General features: G+C 36.7%; 1 protein-coding gene across 6 annotated transcripts in view; it reads right to left on the reverse strand.

Annotated features, from left to right (window-relative positions):
* The window catches only part of LOC115996484, a 46375-nt gene extending 28171 nt beyond the window's left edge, over nucleotides 1–18204 (reverse strand). Inside the window, exons 1-22 of one of the 6 annotated variants that reach the window (XM_031235729.1) lie at nucleotides 17842–18204; nucleotides 17413–17490; nucleotides 16071–16183; nucleotides 15110–15203; nucleotides 14583–14626; nucleotides 14406–14474; nucleotides 13445–13506; nucleotides 12686–12893; nucleotides 12177–12245; nucleotides 12002–12081; nucleotides 11709–11858; nucleotides 11494–11557; nucleotides 10657–10758; nucleotides 10223–10399; nucleotides 9976–10103; nucleotides 9497–9644; nucleotides 3941–4039; nucleotides 3734–3835; nucleotides 3443–3501; nucleotides 3243–3345; nucleotides 537–683; nucleotides 153–269 (exon numbers count right to left, since the gene is read on the reverse strand). In XM_031235729.1, coding sequence (XP_031091589.1) covers nucleotides 153–269; nucleotides 537–683; nucleotides 3243–3345; nucleotides 3443–3501; nucleotides 3734–3835; nucleotides 3941–4039; nucleotides 9497–9644; nucleotides 9976–10103; nucleotides 10223–10399; nucleotides 10657–10758; nucleotides 11494–11557; nucleotides 11709–11858; nucleotides 12002–12081; nucleotides 12177–12245; nucleotides 12686–12893; nucleotides 13445–13506; nucleotides 14406–14474; nucleotides 14583–14626; nucleotides 15110–15203; nucleotides 16071–16183; nucleotides 17413–17490; nucleotides 17842–17938 — 2310 coding nt within the window. In that variant the 5' untranslated portion in view covers nucleotides 17939–18204. Of the gene's footprint in view, nucleotides 1–152; nucleotides 270–536; nucleotides 684–3242; nucleotides 3371–3442; nucleotides 3502–3733; nucleotides 3836–3940; nucleotides 4040–9496; nucleotides 9645–9975; nucleotides 10109–10222; nucleotides 10400–10656; nucleotides 10759–11493; nucleotides 11558–11708; nucleotides 11859–12001; nucleotides 12082–12176; nucleotides 12246–12685; nucleotides 12894–13444; nucleotides 13507–14405; nucleotides 14475–14582; nucleotides 14627–15109; nucleotides 15204–16070; nucleotides 16184–17412; nucleotides 17491–17841 lie in introns of those variants that run through there. The other 5 variants (XM_031235730.1, XM_031235731.1, XM_031235732.1 and 2 more) reach the window with 5 other exon arrangements.
* Between the last annotated feature and the right edge of the window lie 444 nt (nucleotides 18205–18648).

Below are 18648 nucleotides of genomic sequence, written 5' to 3' on the forward strand. Positions count from 1 at the left end.
CCCAGTGCCTTTTAATGAACTTTCTTAAGCATTTTATTTACTACAGGAAAAAATGGGTGGCTCTGGAAAGGAAGCAATTTATTTACTAGATAAGCGCAGGATAGCAGTCTATAAAGTAATCTAAGCATGCATATTTCAAATAATATCCTAACCTCAAGTCTTTTCAATATTGGTTCATCAGGAATAATGCACAATGCCAGGGCAATAGAACCAGTAAACTTTTCGAGAAGGGGGAGAGGCGCAGAAGAGTAAGAAGTCAATAAATTTACCTGCAAAATTTGACAACTTATAACTTGCATGTGAAGGGTTATTCTGTTAACATAACCAGCACACTGTTGCAAAAATCGGCCTAGGCGGCCGCTGAGGCGCTAGGCGCTCCTAGGTCGGCCGACTAGGCGCCCGAGTCGGCCAACTTTTTTTTGGTGTGCTGTTTTTCTTATTATTATTACTCGGCCGCCTAGGCGCGCCTAGCGCCTTCTACAACATTGCACCAACATACTAAAAGTGTGTTCAAATAACAACCAAAAGACACTGACCTGAAAATTGTTTATATTGATCTTAAAATGCTCATAGAAATCTTGGAGAAGATAACCGTCAAGAAAATCATCTGAGAAATCAGAAGTTACCGTAAAAGATCCCTTATCATATTTAGAGACAAAAGACAACTCGCCCACTTCAAATACCTGCCCAACTCATATCTTTGAGACGGTATAGATGGTAAAAGAATGAAAGAACATGAAAATAGTAAAGAATGACAATCAAACTTGTTAAGTATATCCCTATGAGAATGGGCCAGGCAGATATTAACCTCTATATTTGTATATGTTGTATTTGTTTCTACAATAAATAAAACAATAATATTCTTTCTTGAAACACAACTAAAAGATATTACAATACTTGGTTCCAATGGAATCTCTGCAATCAATTCAAGAAGAACCTTAACAGTTTCCAAATTCAGGTCTTTGATTGCTTGGTCTTGAAAAAACAGTGCATAAATACTCAAACGTCACCTTTAACCAAATTATTAGTTACAAAACATCCCTAGCCAATATGAGAACCTAATGGCAGAGTCCAATATACAACTCATATATAGTATAGATGAAAACATAATTCCACACTGATCAATAAAGCACTCAGCAAAGCCAGTGTAAAAGTTCCCACATAGCACAGGGTGTTTTAGTTGACAAGGGAAAGCATCATATGTTCATTCACATAACCTCTGCACAGAAAAAGGGTGGATTTGGGACTCCTAACAATTTGCTCATAGGCACATAAACCAATTGTCTTGCAAAACATAGACACTGAAACTATAATATAACAATCTTTGTATACCTTGGTTGTACCTAGGCTTTTGGCTTGAATTTCACTTATATTGTAGTTATGCTCTAATTATTTAGGAAGGGGTTTGTTCTCTTTCCAAAATTGAGCAATATGTCACCTTTTGTGACTATACTCCCTGTATTGTTTTTGCATCTCAATAATATTCTTCTATTTCTAATTATATAAGAAGGGGAGAAATCAGGTAAAAAGAGTGCCTCCTGTGAAAATAGAGAATGAATCTTGACCGTCAATCACAAAGTATGAAAAAGTTTGAATGAATAAATATGTGTACTTATCCAAGCTGATTCATGTTTAAGCTTCTTGATCTATGCCATGTGTGTTTAGACCAAAACGGAGTGTGTTTGGATTGAAACAATGAGTGTTTGGACAGTGAGTATTTAATCTAAAACAATGCATGTAAAGAAAGTCAGTCCAATGCGTATTTAGTCTAAAACAATGCAAGTTTTCTCAAAATGATATGATTTTATCCAAAACTAATGTATGGAAAAAACTTCTACATGTTTACAAAAATGCCACATCTTTCATTCAAACTTCTGCATATTTTAACAGGTTTTTCCCTAAAAATGTGAATTTTCCCCAATGTGATGTGTGTTTTACCCCCAAAACAACGTTGTTTGAATCCTAAATAATCTAATGAAAGTTCTGCATATTTAAAAAATGTCACAATGCTTTTCATTTAAGTATAGGTCTCATCCGTCTACTATTTTGTGATGGACGAATGAGATTCATTATCATTTTTCACAGGAGCAACTATTTTTAGATGATCCAGTTCCTATATATACTTTGAGTAGACCTACCCATGGCCCCCTATTTCAAGGATTGCAAATTGATACATGAAAATAAGCTACTGCTACTTTTTGTTGAAATTATAGCTTTGAATGGAATAATACGAGCCGAATCCTTTATTTGTAATGAAAGGAATATTTCTACCATCCAGATAATTAGTTAAAATTTTCTTGGCCAACAAATAAGTACATTGAAGAGGAAAGTAAATACCAAAATCTTAAAGAGGAACTAGTTTGACTTGGATGCATTACATCAGTTTGAACTAAAGAGAGAGCACTTATTCAGCATTGTCAGACATCTATGGTAAATTTCCATAATGTTTGAATAAGTTTGCTTCTTGATACATCCGAACCTCAAAAGTTTTTTCACTTTCAAGTAGGGACTAAATGAGATTTAAAATAAAAATAAAAAAGTCAAGTTAGAATTTAAGATTGGGTTGAGACCACACGCAAATAGACTGGAGTTGAGTCCATGAATAAAATCGGGTCATAATGCACATGGGTCAAATGAACACTAAAAGGTGGAATCCAACCTATTAGCTAGTCTAACTTATGGCACTATAAACTCATTTCTTTCTCTCAAATTTTTCAATGTATGACTCTCTCAATACATCACAAAAGTAAAAATCAGAAGGCCACCGAAAACACATTCTTAAACCAGGAAATGAAGAGAACAGTAGACCTTCACAGTCAGGTGATCTGTCATACAGAATTCTGAAGAGGAAATCTCAAAACATAGAAAAGCATCCACTGCTATTGTTCAACAAAATAAGGAAGGATGAATAAAGGCACATATTTAGAAAAATATAATTGATGAATAACCTAAATTGTTTAAATGCATTCTAAACAATATAGTATCAAGACTTATCCTCAAAAGTTTGATAGATCTTTCATAGCCTACAACAAACTTCAATGTGGAGAAACGTATGCAGAATTTAACTGCAATGCATGCCCATGAAATCAATTAAACATTTCAAGTAACCAATCAACAAAAAATGATTTGCAAATGATGTGGCATCATGATAAAGTTTCATAATCAAAATAGTGTGAACTACATCTAAGGATATATGAAACGAGAAATAATTATTTGAACCAATTATGAATTAAAATAAATACCAGTTTGTGCACTTCAGAGTTTGCATTTTTCCAGGGAAAGTTGATAACAACAGCTGCGAAACTAGCATCCCAAATAATCTTCTTGCGACTTGATAAAATATAGCTGTAAAGAAATAAAGGAAATAAAACTATGAGTGGCAGACTAACAGTGCATATCAGAACTTATAACGCAAAGAAATGCATTCATAGGCAATACTTACTCAACCTTAGACAGAAGTCTGGGTTTGATGTTGTCAATCCCATTCATGGATAACAGGATCTAATGAGGAAAACATCATTGTCAGGTAATCATTACACAACCTTTCCAGGATTTACTATAATAAAACATAAATACACATAACATTACAGCCACCTTTAAAACTAACAATGGCTAAAGAAATGCTACATCCAACGAGGAATAACATATACCAGCCTCGACATCAACCATTCCTACCATAATTATCAAGTCTGGGAATAGATCTATTAGAACTACACAACATGAATATCCTTACCCTGTAATTCAAAGACTTGAACTCGTTCACAACATATAAAAGAGCCAGAATATTCTTTACAAATTCTGCATCATACGTCACGTCCAGCGGCTGAATTATGGCCTGTATTGAAAATTCGTGGACCAAAACAATCAGATGAATGATGAAAAAGAAGTTAAAATCTTTAGAATAATGACAGGTTTTAAAGAAGGGTATATCCTCAAGTACCTTAACTGATAGGTTGGCATCTCTCTGTGGAGAAGAAACATCAACATGGATATTAACAAAAGGCTGTGGAATGTCAAATATGCGTTCACCATGGTTCATCTGGAAAAGATTGAGATCAGCTCAGAAACTTCACATCAACAAGCAAACTAATTGATGAAAGCTGGGCAATTTTTCATCATATAATAAGTCAAAATTTACAAGGAAATCAACTCTAAAAATAAGTGTTCATAGTTATAAAATCAAGCAAAAGTTCATCAAAATGTGTTGAACCCTAAGCCCGTTTGTAGATAAGCCCATTAGGTTATCTACTATTCATGTATAAGTAGTGGTAGTCTGTACAGTTCTATACACAGAGAAATTTACAAATATACTCTATTCTCTCATATTCACATGGTATTAGAGCCTAAACCCTAGGACCCAATTACCGCCGCCTCGCAGGAAGTTCAACAGATCACCGCAACCTTTCACGTTCCACCCTCGCCTCGTGGTTTTTTCTCCAAACTAACACCACAAGCCCCTCAGGAACGCCGTCGCGAGTGATCTGCTCCAAACCCGGTCACCGTCCGCCGCCGCACGCGCCACCACCGCCGTTGGGAAGTCCAGAGGTTTTCCGGCCAGATCTCCTCCCTCCGGTCGCCGATCGAGCCGCCATCACCACCGTCGGCCTCGGCTTGAGGAGACGCACCTGTCAGTGTCGCTCGTTTCCGCCGCCGGCCACCGGTCGCCGATCGCCGTCGCCTTTTTCCGGCGACCCTCAAAACAGTGTGTTTCTTTCTCCCTTTTTGCATATTATGGCATCATCTACACCTTCTTTTACTTCCTACCCTACTATTACTGTGGACAAGTTGATTGGAGGTGAGAACTATGCATCATGGGCTGCTTCTGTCAAACTTTGGTTCAAAGGTTAGGGTATGTCTACCCATTTAGATGTGAAGGTTGAGGATGTTAAAGAAAACAAAGATGAATGTGAGAAGGTAGATGCCTTGTTATGTAATATGTTATGGCAGTCCATTGATCCTAAACTCCATATCATTTACAAGGCATATGAGACTTGCTATGAAGTTTGGAATAAAGCAAAGTCTCTATACACCAATGATGTACAAGGACTTTATTCTTTGGTCATGAATATTCTTAATTTTCGTGGAACTGCTGATATAAGTATGCCTGAATATTTAGGTCAGATCGAAGCATTACAGCAAGAATACCATAACCTTATGCCACACAAGAAGACTGCTGATGATCACATTAAGCAATGTGACAAGTTTTTTATGGTACTTGCTCTGGCTGGCCTTCGTCCTGACCTCGCACATGTTCGTGATCAAATTTTGGCTAGTCCTACTGTACCCACCTTGAATGAAACCGCTGCTAGACTGCTCAAAGTTGCATCTGCTCCTTCTGTTGAGTCTATTGGAGATTCATCCGTTTTAGTCTCTCGAACGGCAGAGAAGGAGCTATCTGGACACACTAGTAACAATGGTGGTCGTCGTGGTGCCCGTCCGCGATGTGAGTACTGTAACAAGGTGGGACACACCAAGGATCGCTGCTGGAAGTTACATGGCAAACCCCACGTTCTGTCAATATGGTGCAGACCACTGGTTCATAGGCTCAGGCTCACAGTAGTTTCGCCCCAAATGACTATGAAGAGTACCTCCAGTTTAAAGCCTCCCGAGATGTCACTCCCACACCTCCTCCCAAACCTGGTACCTCTTCACTTGTTTGTCTCTCTCATACCAGTACTCCTAATACTTGGATACTGGACTCAGATGCCTCAGATCACATTTCTGGTAATGTCTCGCTTATGTCTAATGTTTCCAAGTCTAAAGTTTTACCCATGATTACTTTAGCTAATGGTCATCAAACACCAGCTGTTGGTGTTGGCCAGGCTTCACCTATTCCTTCTTTTCCTTTAGAGTCTGTGTTATATGTACCCAATAGTCCTTTCAACCTTATTTCTGTGAGTAAAATCACCCGTACCCTTAACTGCTCTATAACCTTTTGTACTGATTCGGTTGTTGTGCAGGATCGCAGTACAGGGAAGGTGATTGGCACCGGGCTTGAGTCACAGGGTCTCTATTACATGCGAGGGGGTGTTGCTGCCAGTGCATCCACAGATTCTCCTATGCTTATCCATAGCCGTCTTGGTCATCTGAGTCTCTCCAAACTTCAACGGATAGTTCCACGTCTTTCTGTTGACTCTTTTTCAAGAAGAGTCAATAAACAGGATGTGTCCCTCTTTGATTTAGTGCATACAGATGTTTGGGGTCCTTATCGAGTCAATTCTACTTTAGGTTTCCATTATTTTGTAACCTTTATTGATGATTATTCGAGGTGTACTTGGGTTTTTCTTATGAGAAATCGTTCTGAGTTGTTCCATTTTTTTCAAAATTTCTGCAATGAAATACAAACCCAATTTGGTACTCCCATTCGTGTTTTACGCAGTGACAATGCCAAAGAGTATCTTTCTGTCCCATTTCAATCATTTATGCAATCTCGGGGTATGTTACACCAAAAGTCATGTGTTTACACACCTCAACAGAACGGGGTTGCTGAGAGGAAAAATAGGCATCTGGTAGAAATTGCTCGTACTATGCTATTGCATTTTCATGTCCCTTCCCATTTTTGGGCTAATGCTATTCTTACTGCATGTTATTTGATCAATCGCATGACATCCTCTGTTTTAAACAACCTTACTCCGTATTCCATTGTGTATCCTTCTGTTGATCTTTTTCCTCTTCCTCCTCGAGTTTTTGGGTGTGTTTGTTTTGTTCATGACATGACACCTGGGCGGTCGAAGCTGTCAAGTGTGTGTTTCTAGGCTATTCCCGACTACAAAAGGGTTATAGGTGTTATTCTCCATCACTCAAGCGGCACTTTGTGAAGGTGGGCCCTGATGGCAAAATTGATCGCCTTAAGGCACGGCGGGTGGCCAAAGGCTACACTCAGATTTTTGGTTTGGATTATACTGATACTTTTTCTCCTGTAGCTAAAATTGCATCAGACCGCTTACAGTTGTCTCTGGCTGCCATTAACCATTGGGACCTACACCAGTTAGATATCAAGAATGCTTTCCTCCACGGCGATCTTAAGGAAGAGGTTTATATAAAGCAACCACCTGGGTTTGTTGCTCAGGGGGAATCTGGTTTGGTTTGTAAGCTTCGCCGCTCTTTGTATGGTTTAAAGCAGTCTCCACGGGCTTGGTTTGGGAGATTTAGCTCCGTGGTGTGTGAGTTTGGTATGGTCCGGAGTGAAGTTGATCATTCTGTGTTCTATCGCCATTCTAATGGGAAATGCATATATCTTGTGTATGTAGATGACATTTTTATTACAGGTAGTGATCAAGAAAGCATATCTAAACTGAAAGAGTATCTCTTCAGTCAGTTCCAGACTAAGGACTTGGGCAAGCTGAAATATTTCCTTGGAATTGAAGTAGCTCAGTCTCACAGTGGTATAGTTATTTCTCAAAGGAAGTATGTCTTGGATATCTTAGAAGAAACTGGTTTGTTGGATTGTAGACCTATGGATAATCCAATAGATCCAAATGTTAAACTTCTACCAGGACAAGGGAGCCATTGCCTGACCAACAGAGATACAAGAGACTAATCGGGAAACTGAATTATCTCACAATCACTCGACCAGATATTTCCTTTGCAGTCAGTGTATTAAGCCAGTTTCTTGAAAGTCCTTGTGATACTCATTGGGATGCTGCTGTTCGGGTTCTAAGTTACATCAAAAGAGCCCCAAGGCAAGTTTACTATATGAAGATAGAGGACATGCTCAAGTTGTGGGATATTCTGATGCAGACTGGGCTAGTTGTCCTTTTGACAAACGGTCTACCTCAGGTTACTGTGTACTCATTGGTGGTAATCTTATATCTTGGAAGAGTAAGAAACAAGATGTTGTTACCAGATCCAGTGCTGAAGCTGAATACCGTGCCATGGCTCTTGTCACGTGTGAGTTGATGTGGCTGAAGCATTACTTCAAGAGTTACAGTGTGGCCAGGTTGCTCAAATGACATTGATATGTGACAACCAAGCAGCTCTTCATATTGCCTCAAATCCAGTCTTTCATGAGAGGACCAAACATATTGAGGTTGGCTGCCACTTTATTAGGGAGAAAATTGTGTCTGGGAGTGTTAAGACTAGCTTTGTCAACTCTGCAGATCAGTTGGCTGATATCCTAACAAAGTCTCTTAGAGCTCTTAGAGTTGGACATATTTGTAACAAGCTTGGAGCATATAATCTATACTCTCCAGCTTGAGGGGGAGTGTTGAACCCTAAGCCCGTTTGTAGATAAGCCCATTAGATTATCTACTATTTATGTATAAGTAGTGGTAGTCTGTACAGTTCTATACACAGAGAAATATACAAATATACTCTATTCTCTCATATTCACAAAATGAAAAGGAAACCACCATTCCACTACACACAAATTTTACAAGAGAGTTCTATTAGAAACTAACAAAATTTGTACAATAGTATAAAGTGCTTTACCAATTTGCTAATTACCAAATGCTAAAATCTCGGGGGTTAGTTGAAGAGTAATAGTTCCATAATTATATCAAACAACTCAGGTTTCAAGAGTTATGAATCTAGGCTCTTTTATCTCTCTTATCCTATACTTACTATGTTCTTGTTACTCATTCTACTAAGTTATTATCAATCTAGTCATTCAGTTGCCAATCTACCATATCTCCAACTACTCTAGTCTATTGCAAAATACATATAACTTATGCATACTGGCAGAAAGTGCCACCCTGTGGACCTTCAGACTCCTTAATTTTTAACAAAGTCTGGCATATAATTTCAACTAGCATTGTAGATAAAACATATTGTGCGCAAAATTTACAACTACTTGATAGCTTGGAGTTTGACATTGCTACAAAGAGGCTGCTTTTGGAGCTTGGACTTTACTCAGAGAGCGACTCGAAGCTGAGTAGTTCACTAAAGTACCTACTTTAGTCCTTTTGACTTTTTTATTTTTATTTTAGGGGTGTCCCAGCTTTAGTCCAAGCCCTAATTGCTTGTGTAGCCCTCTTGAAATGTTAAACTCTTTTTACATTTGTGAAACGAGAAAAAGAAATACTCTAATAAATAATCAAGATCTGCTGATCAAACATTTCCATTCATTTACCATAATAAAAATAAACTGTATTCATTACGATCCTTGAAATCATTCATTGTATCTAATGACATTAGAGATGTAACCAAGCCAAGTTTGGCTTGCTTATTAATCAAAAAAGGCTCAACTGAACTCATTTATTGATCAAGCCTAAAAATATTTTTGAGCTCAACTTGAAAAATTCAGTGCTCTAGCTACATCAAGTAACAATACAGAAATTCCCCTCCCGCTGTTGAAAAGTGTACGGAAATTAACATTTCATACTGGTTTTCAGTAAACCCAAATGGAAGGACTGATATATGTTGTGAAAATTGAGGGGTAAGTCCTTCCCAGTTTTTGAACCAAGACAATAAAGTGAAAATTCCACATTAGTTGAAGGACCAAAAGTTGAAAATTCCACATTAGTTGCCAAAGTTGAATTTGGCAAAGAATACTAACCCTCATGAGTAGGATGAGTCCCTTGTTGACAGGATTCAGCATCTCACCAGAGCTAATTCTGGCACTAATTACTGCCTCTTCCTCCCATGTCTCAAATCCAATTGAAATCTCATTCAGCATAAGATGGGCAATGGCACAACCCAATTTCCTACAAAAAGGGGGTGGAGGGAGACAATTGACATATATAACAGTTAAGTAGCTTAACATAGAAAAACAGCAACAAAAAGTACCAGCATATGCATACAAATACAGGTCAATGTATGTGCATCATAGCCTATTATTGGCAGCTAGGCTATAAAGAAAACTAAAAAAACAAGTATTAAAGTTCTTATGCTTGAAGGGCCATTCAAATGACAAATAGAGAAAGGCTGGCTAAACTGGCATAGTTGTTACAAGAAACGAGTCTGGCAATTTAACTTCTAAATTGCATGTTCAGATAATAACAAGATTGACAAAAAGTTTATTAAAAGAAATCATACATGCTCTGCAAAGCAACTGAAAGTTGATTAATGCTGAACATGATTGATGATATACAGCCTTTGGCACTTTCTGCAGCATCCACATTTAGAGATTGTACAGGCTGGAACTTAGTTGCTTCATAGATATCCTGCACTAACAGATGCCAAAATTCTTGGTTGATGACAAAACAAAATAGTAATCATACTAAACATGTACCATTTTTATGTTGCATTACTCAGACTAGAAGAAAGAGAGGAATGTGCTTACCTTGATTACATCATCTGAAATAATGCCCGAAAATTGGCTAGAATCATCTGTACCACCAGCCCCAAGCATCCCATGAGATAACCAATTCAACCATCCACGGGGCCTGCTGAATGGCTTTTCATCTTCGATAGGTTTACCAGTATTCACACTGTTAGACGAGGAAGCAAGTAAAACGTCCTGCAAACAGTGTGAGAAAATTTTTTCTTAACTGAAACTAAGAATTTAAAATGACTAAAAAAAAATCTTTTAGACCAGGAGAAAGAACAAGATTGAACGTGTTTATCATGTGATTCTTATTTCTTAAAAATGATAGATTTAATGCTTCAATTCTTTTTGTATTCTTAAGCTAAACTTCCAAGTAAAAATTAAAACTTACATGCACTGCTAAATTGACAATGTATGCTACGTAAAGCTATTCTATGCATCACAGTTACCTGCAGCTCACGCTCTGCAACAAATCTGTAACTTAAGATCTCATCAATATCAGATTCTTTCTCTATTTCCTCTAGCATTTGCATCACATCTTCAGCAATCACCTGATAATCATGAGCAAGAGTTTTTATGAAGAATAAAAATTTAGAGGTAACAGATTCGTTTTTACACATTCATCAAATGATTTTGGTAACAAGTAGATACCAACTAGCATTTTGGCAGATAATATGAAGATAACAATTTTAGGAATGTAAAATCAACTGTCAAACAAAGTAAGAACTAAGATGCAACTTAGGAAGGCAAGTGAAGGGATGAAAAAGGTTGGCAAAAAGATTTGCTGCTATTGGATAATATAGCAATAAAAAATAATTTGTTATGTAATAAATGTAATAATATATTTTTAGAGATAAACTACAAATAAGCCACGGTACTATTTGGGAACAAGCAATTAGGCCATCGAACTCGAATAGCCCTCAAATATGCCACTGAACTCGGAAAAACAAAGCAATTAAGCCACTGAAATCGGAAAAAAGAGCAATTAACCCATTTTTAAAATTTCTGGCAAAATTTTCCAGCACCAGCGACCATTTCCGGCGACCGGCGACGACTTCAGTCACTGGAAATGGTAGCAAGGTTGCCGGAAATAGTCGCCGATGCCGGAAAATTTCGCCGGAAATTTTAAAAATGGGTTAATTGCTCTTTTTTCCGATTTCAGTGGCTTAATTGCTTTGTTTTTCCGAGTTCAGTGGCTTATTTGAGGGTTATTCGAGTTCGATGGCCTAATTGCTTTCCCAAATAGTACGGTGGCTTATTTGTAGTTTATCCCTAAAAATTTTTACCTGGTCTTGATGAAGGAATTTCAGTTTTGTCTTGTACAAGTTCACATACTTTCGACGACGATTTCTGCCAATAGATTCAAATCTTGGATTATATTTCCATAGTGACAAATAAATAAATTCAGCAGAGAGCCACAGAACCAAAATAGCAGCGCATACTGTTCAAACATAGTTATTGAATCAATGAATTGACATTTTACTACATCTCTCCAACTTACAGCCTCTCTCCAAGGTACTTCCAGGAAATTTTCCTCAATCTTTTTCGAACATCCAAGAGAACAGACTGTTGAGCATAATGCCACCAAGCTATCTGCCACCCTTTCAGCTTCTTATCCATAGGACTCCACCAAGGCCGATAGCGTCCATACCTACAAACATATTGAAAAATCAACACTCTAAAGAAAGGTAATCTGTATTCAGACAAAGGCAGAGAAAAACTAAGTGACGGAAAAACATTTGAGAAGTTGCAAAGTGAACAAAGAGGCTGAAAAAAGATTTTGTTTTTACTTACTTTTCTCGCAATTGAGATGTCAACAAATAATCACAGAAGCTCAAGATTTGTTGTATTTGAACCTCATCCACATAAATGTGCTAAAAACATAACCAATAAATAAGTTGGTAATCATCACTTTACTTACAAGTAATCACATTGCTTACAATGCAAAAGAAGAAAGAATAGTACAAACCACGTTGTTTAATTCAACATTTACTGAATACTGTGGAGCACTGCTATCAAGCCCCCCTGATCGATTCACCTATATGCAAAAAGGTAAATATTAGCAATACAGAAATCATAGGCATTCAGATGATCTATTGACTCTTCCAGTGTTATTAGCAAAGAAGACTTGCCCACCCAAGTAACAAAAGCCATGATTTAACCCGATGCAAGCATAGTAAATGACCATTTTTCAGAATTCTTAAAAATCATAGCTTTTATGGACTTCCAAAACCATGTTCTTATGACTGAAATTGTAGAAAGATATGAAAAAGAGAAAAACAAACTCAATAGGGGCCTGTTTTCAATATCAAAGAAGCAAGAGAACAGATAAAAGAATAATAGATCAACTTAAGCAGATTCTAACCCAACAAGAATGTTCCAAGAGAACAATACACTTTTGAAATGGATTTGCCTTTAATAGTAATCAGGGTGATGAAATTTCAGTAGCTTAAGATAAGGAAAATACATGCCACATACCGAAAGAGACAGGGTAACATCCAATGGAGCCAATAAATTAACTTTTTCATTAGCTTGCAATAGTGCACCCCCCCAAATTTTGGAACCCACAGCACTGTCCACACTCATCAACTTATCAGATCCTTGAAAAGTATTGCAGTAAAGTTCCAACCCTTGAACTTCAACAATTTTGTTCACTTGGCCTCCCCTTACTTTCCCAGTAGAAGACCTGAAAAGAAAAATATAAGAATCAAACGGTTCAAAAGCATCATAAAAACTGGAAGGATTGCGCAAACTGCGCATGACCCATGAAAAGGGAAAAAAAAAAGTATTACGGCAAGTAATTACCACAAATTAAGCATCCATGCTCATCAATTTGTAAGATGTATGAAGAAAATCTAATGCATTATACTGAAAAGATTTCATCTATTTTTCACTCATCTCATAAGCAACCTCCTAAGGTTGAAACATTAGGTTTATCCATTTATGAAAGATATGATAATGGTTTTCTACTTCCTCCTATTATTCCTGAGGGAAGAAAGTATTGAAGTGTGTGTTCCACCTCTATTAAAAGCTTAATATGAAGGGGATTTTTTTATGGGCAAAACACATGAATTGATGGGTAGCAAGTAGGATTTGAACCTAGGGCTAATAGCCTATGAAGTATGTATACCACCTAAACTAAAAGTTTAAACCATTAAGTAAACATTTATTATTTTATATATTTATCCTCTACAGAAAGCACTTAGGTAATTAGAGCATCAAAAAGTAGAATAATACCCAGGAAAATGTTGCTTCATAATTGTCAAGCTTGAAAACTTCAAACCAAATACAGTCACTGCCTGGAAAAAAAATAATAAATCAAAGCAGAGTTCATCAATGAAAATTCATATAAAGGAAACAACCATAAAAGAACACACAGCAGCATAAATGCCAAGAACCAGCAAACTTGAGGGCTAATGCACAAGTTTCCAGGTAAACTACTGCCTACCAGATGCATTACACCTATTTCCTAGTTATTATGCTTCAGTGCTTCACTACTCCTATAGTTGTGACTTCACTGACAACCTGATGGAGTACACGGGAAGTCTAAGAGTCCTACAGTTTTGGCAGCTAGAACTTTAAATTATTCTCAAATCTCAATATCTGCATTTCCTTAATCTTATTTTCTTTCCCATTGTCATGCATTTAATGTTTCAAACACTTTCCTTACATTTCTATTTAAACTAGATCTTTCTGGTTGAAAGTCAGATTATGTATTATTTGAATCCTATTGGAAGTTGTTTTCTTGTTAAGAAATTTGTTTAAGTTTTTACCCGTTCTTGTTAAGGTTGCTCTGTATCACAATTCACAACCACCTATACTGCATTGCAATGATTGTAGATTAAGAAATTTCAAATAATTCTAAACAAAACAGACAAAAACGCACATGCCAATTCATGCCTAGGCGACGCCTTGATAACCATGGTGTCAATAAATTGACCCTTTTAAATACTCATCTCCAAACCACTCAGCATCTAGTAACTATGTTTTCCAACCTTCAGAGCATAAAAACCAAGAGCACATGGAATAGAGGAAGTGGGGCAGCGAGAGACAGAGTGAATAACAAACAACAATGTCCAGCATAATGAGCATGCGAGTACAGTAAAAGTACCAACATTAATTTATGAATAAAAACAAAAATGAAAATGAAAGACGAAAACAAAACAAGATAATGAATGCTAAGGAAATAGAATTATACCGATGTAGTCAGCATATCACGATAGAGAACGTGCATGTTTCTAATAGACACTTGGATGCTGTCAAGAATCTATGAAAGTGAAAGTGAAAATAAACTGGAATAAGAAAAAATAATTCATTAAGGATAAACCAAATAACCCAGTAAAGGTACTTATTTGAAGCAGGCTATCAATACTACCTTTGCAGCAATGTGTGAAATAAATGAATTTCCAGACTGACTATCTGCAGACACACTATCAACCAAGTTAAAATATTTTCAATAATCACACATTTTGGTAGATATTCTCCAGAGAGATCTAAAGTGTGAACAAAATGGATAGGCTAAATGCCCAAATTTATTGGTGTCAGGTAAATGGTACATGTTAACAGTTAACAATCACAAGAAATAAGAAGTTACACCAACTCATTAGGGATGCCATCAGTTACATAAAAGGCATAAATAACAGGAAGTCAAAGGCAAACTTTAAGAAAAAGAGAAGGTAAGTAAACCAGCCTCATACAATGAACATCCTACAAGTTATTTTGGATTTATTGTTGGAAAAGCCATGAAAAAAAGAAACTAAAAAAATAATTAGACAACCAAAACAATGTAATACATCTCACAAGGTCATACGCAAGAATGTAGTAATGAAATTAACAATGCAAAAACAGATGGCAGAGTATATACCGCCTTAAAAATCACCTCAATAAAGTTAAATTACTTACCACAGACACGTCTAGATAACTTTGCAAGTTCAGCCGCAGCAAGTTTGGCCTTTTTTCCTGCAAATTCTCTTTTCTCAACAGCATCCATGCTCCACTGCCATCAGCAGGAGTAAAATAATTGCAAGATAATTCACATAGAGGAGGAGAACATGGGTCGAAAGCATTCCAGACTTGAGAGTGATGGCAATAGGGTTCTTTAATATCTTTTTCACTCAAGGGATGAAGCAATGATAATATAACATTTGGGCTGTCTAACAAGATATTACCAAAAAAAAAGCCTTTTGGCACATAAAATCCATATAATCTATCAATGCCATTTAATAGCAACAATATCAAATTAAACTCATGATTAGTTCTTTATGAATTGTGCAACCATAAGGGAAGTATGAATGTTATTTAATGTATGTGGGGAAAATTTTGTATCCCTTGATTCAATCAATGACAATCTTCCCACTAAATTTCAAGGTTTTTTTAGAGTATTGAATGCGGAACATTGTGAAAATATGCTATGTTCACTATCACTTGGTATTTGGTCAGACTACAATGCTAGAATTTTTCAAGGATAAACAATCCAATGTGTTTCCTAATTCCTATGGGATAAAATAACTTTAGGTATCAGCATGGCTATTTCAGATCTGCAAGGAACAGAGAGATTTCTTTTCAGATTATTTTTCTTCCCCTACTGCATTTCAGCAGACAAATTGTATCTTTTCCTTTCTTTCTGTTGAATGCATACCATTAACTAGGGAACTCCACTTTACTTATTGAAACTTTTTTCTACTAAAAAACTATAGTTCTGTATCATTCTTAGGTGGCATTTAATTTAGGATCATGTATAAAAATCTGGCTAATAGCCTAATAATTAATAGTATAATAAAGCTGTTTAAAAGGAAAACAAGCATAAATAGTGGTTTATATGAAGTGCAAGATATCAGATATCAATACTATGGTGAAACAATACCTCTTTTTCATCTCGTTGGGAGGCACAGATCAATACATCCTCTAAGATGATTATAACAGGATCCCAGCCAAGCTTTTTCCATGGAATCCTAATACTCAACTTGCCAACATGACCTATAAAGATAATTAGATAAATGAAGTTAGATGCTTTAGTACTCTAAACTCATAATCATGATTCATGAACCATAAATCCTAGATCATAAAAGGCAAAGGAACCGCCTTCTCAATAAGTTTTAGACCCCTCATCCCCTTTATAATTTCTTTATTAAATTGGAGGATATTGCACAAGTATTCAGGTTTGGGTTTTATATGAATATAACAAAAAAGCCAAAGTTCACGCTATTTTAGTTGACTTGCAATGGCATTAAAGTGTCAAGGGCTGACAAAGTTGAGATTGAATCAAACTCTAGCTTCCTCACTGTCCGTATGCAAGGATCCATGAGTCATGAAATTCCTAGAAGATCCATGATACAGTACACCACAGACAAAACCTCATGAGTAAGAAGTTGATCATCCAATGACATTGCTGTAGGGAAGGGAACTAATTGGCTAACTACAATGCCACCTAGGGTCACCCCCGAGCTCTGATGTCTGGATTGATTGTCTCTCGGATTTCCCAGGTTGTATTAGATCACTCCTGACACTATTCCCGCATTCAGATAGGATCCTATGTAAAGAAGGAAGTCCTAACTTATTGCTTTCTTAGATAGGTCAAATCATGGAGTAAGCCTTGTTTACTGCTTCCCTGGATTCTTTTCTCATTGTACATGGGTGAGCCTATTCAACTATCTTAGGTAAGGAGGTAAGGCTCTATGACTCACTCCCCTTTCATAGTTCTAAATAGTAATATAACAAGAGGAGTGAGCCAACCCCCTCTCCACCTCAAGGTAGAGACATGTTGGGTTCTCTCTCTCTCTCTCTCTCTCTCTCCTTAACTTCTCTTGTTCCTGTTAGTTACATCCAAAGCACCAAATAGATTTGCACAACTTGACTTTCTACCTTCAGCACACAGATCAAAATATCTACTCCTCCACCCACCCTCTCCCAAAAAATAATGCAGCTTATAACTTTCATATTGTTATTCTTTAAAAAGGAAACTATTCTCAAAGGTGATGATTCAAATTCCCACAATACCATACAACAAACAGTTGCAAGGTAAATTTAGTAAATTGGAGAACAAAATTCCATAAGCATAACCTAAGCTCAGATACAGCAATAGTTGCAAGCTATAAGACTATAATGGAATTATGGCAAGTAATACTAAATGATGTTTTTAAAGAATTCTAAAAGTGCTTGTAATGGAATAATTAGCAGAATACATGGAAAAAGTACAGAGACTTTACCTTGCTTTAAAGCAAATGGGAACTGAAGGTAATCAAAAGCTTCAAGAATCAGCTCAACATTTTCCAATAATACTTCTTCTGCGATAGTAAGATGATTGTTAATGTAAATTTTATCTAAAATTAAGATTATTTTAAGTAGCTAGAAATGATCATGATACAGATATGTCATAAATATAACAGGAATTAAAAATTTAAAAGAGAGAAAAAACTATTTGCTTTATCATTTGTTATGTATTGCCAACCATCAAAATATTTAGCCCTAAACTGTCATTAGAAGCTCAAACTCCAGCACAAAGAAATGAAAATGCCCAAACGTAATCACATTAAAGAAAAAGAAAAAAAAAAAAGTTTCCACTTCGTCAATTTTGTTACTATTACTTGTAAAACGGAGTGGAAAAGAGTGCTTTTCTCAAATGATCAGCAAGTTACCGTTCCACAGAGTAATCTTGAGCTGCTCCGTTTGAATGTCCCGAATGTATTGGCCAAGGTAACCCAATAGCAACTGCCGAACTAAACCTTCAAACATTTCCAACAACAAGCGTGTGATGTAGTCCGTTTCCTAGTAGGGTTTCCTAGGATTTTGAAAAAATAATAATAATAAAATAGTGCCGATCGAGAGGGATCAGGAGTTCGCTGGCAGCGACTGGGTTGACGGGGTGAAGCAGCCGGAGAACGACGGTGACCTGTGCGGTTGCTGGTCGACGGCGCTGGAGGTCGCCTGTGGTGGAGTAGATCGCGGTTGTCCGGCTGGCTGTGGAGAACTGTTCCAACTTGGCAGTAATTACAGCGGCCCAGAAGTGACCGAAATGAGAAGAGGCTCTAAGACGGCAATTTATACCAAAACGACGTCTTTTTGCTACCAGAGTTAACAGTTTATTTTTTGGTAATCACTTTACCATTTTGGTCGTTAACTAAAAATTACGTTGTTCAGATTGGCGGTTTCATATTTGCAATTTTGGTCTTTGCGATTTCGCTTTCTAGTTCGTAGCTAGTGGATTGGCTGGATTTTCAGGCATTACGTAATGGAAAAGGTGATTTCGCAGCAAGAGTTGGTAGTGACGGAGGACGACAATGCTCCGATTGGATTGACAAATTCAAATCATCCTAATCCAGGTTTTTTATATTTGATTTTTTTATTTTGTTTGATGTTGATGCAAACAAATGAATTTGTATGTGATACTCGTTGATTGAATTGTATATATATCTATATTTATATCTATATATATTATTATTATA

Source organism: Ipomoea triloba, chromosome 11, assembly GCF_003576645.1.
Source record: "Ipomoea triloba cultivar NCNSP0323 chromosome 11, ASM357664v1".
NCBI lineage: Eukaryota > Viridiplantae > Streptophyta > Magnoliopsida > Solanales > Convolvulaceae > Ipomoea > Ipomoea triloba.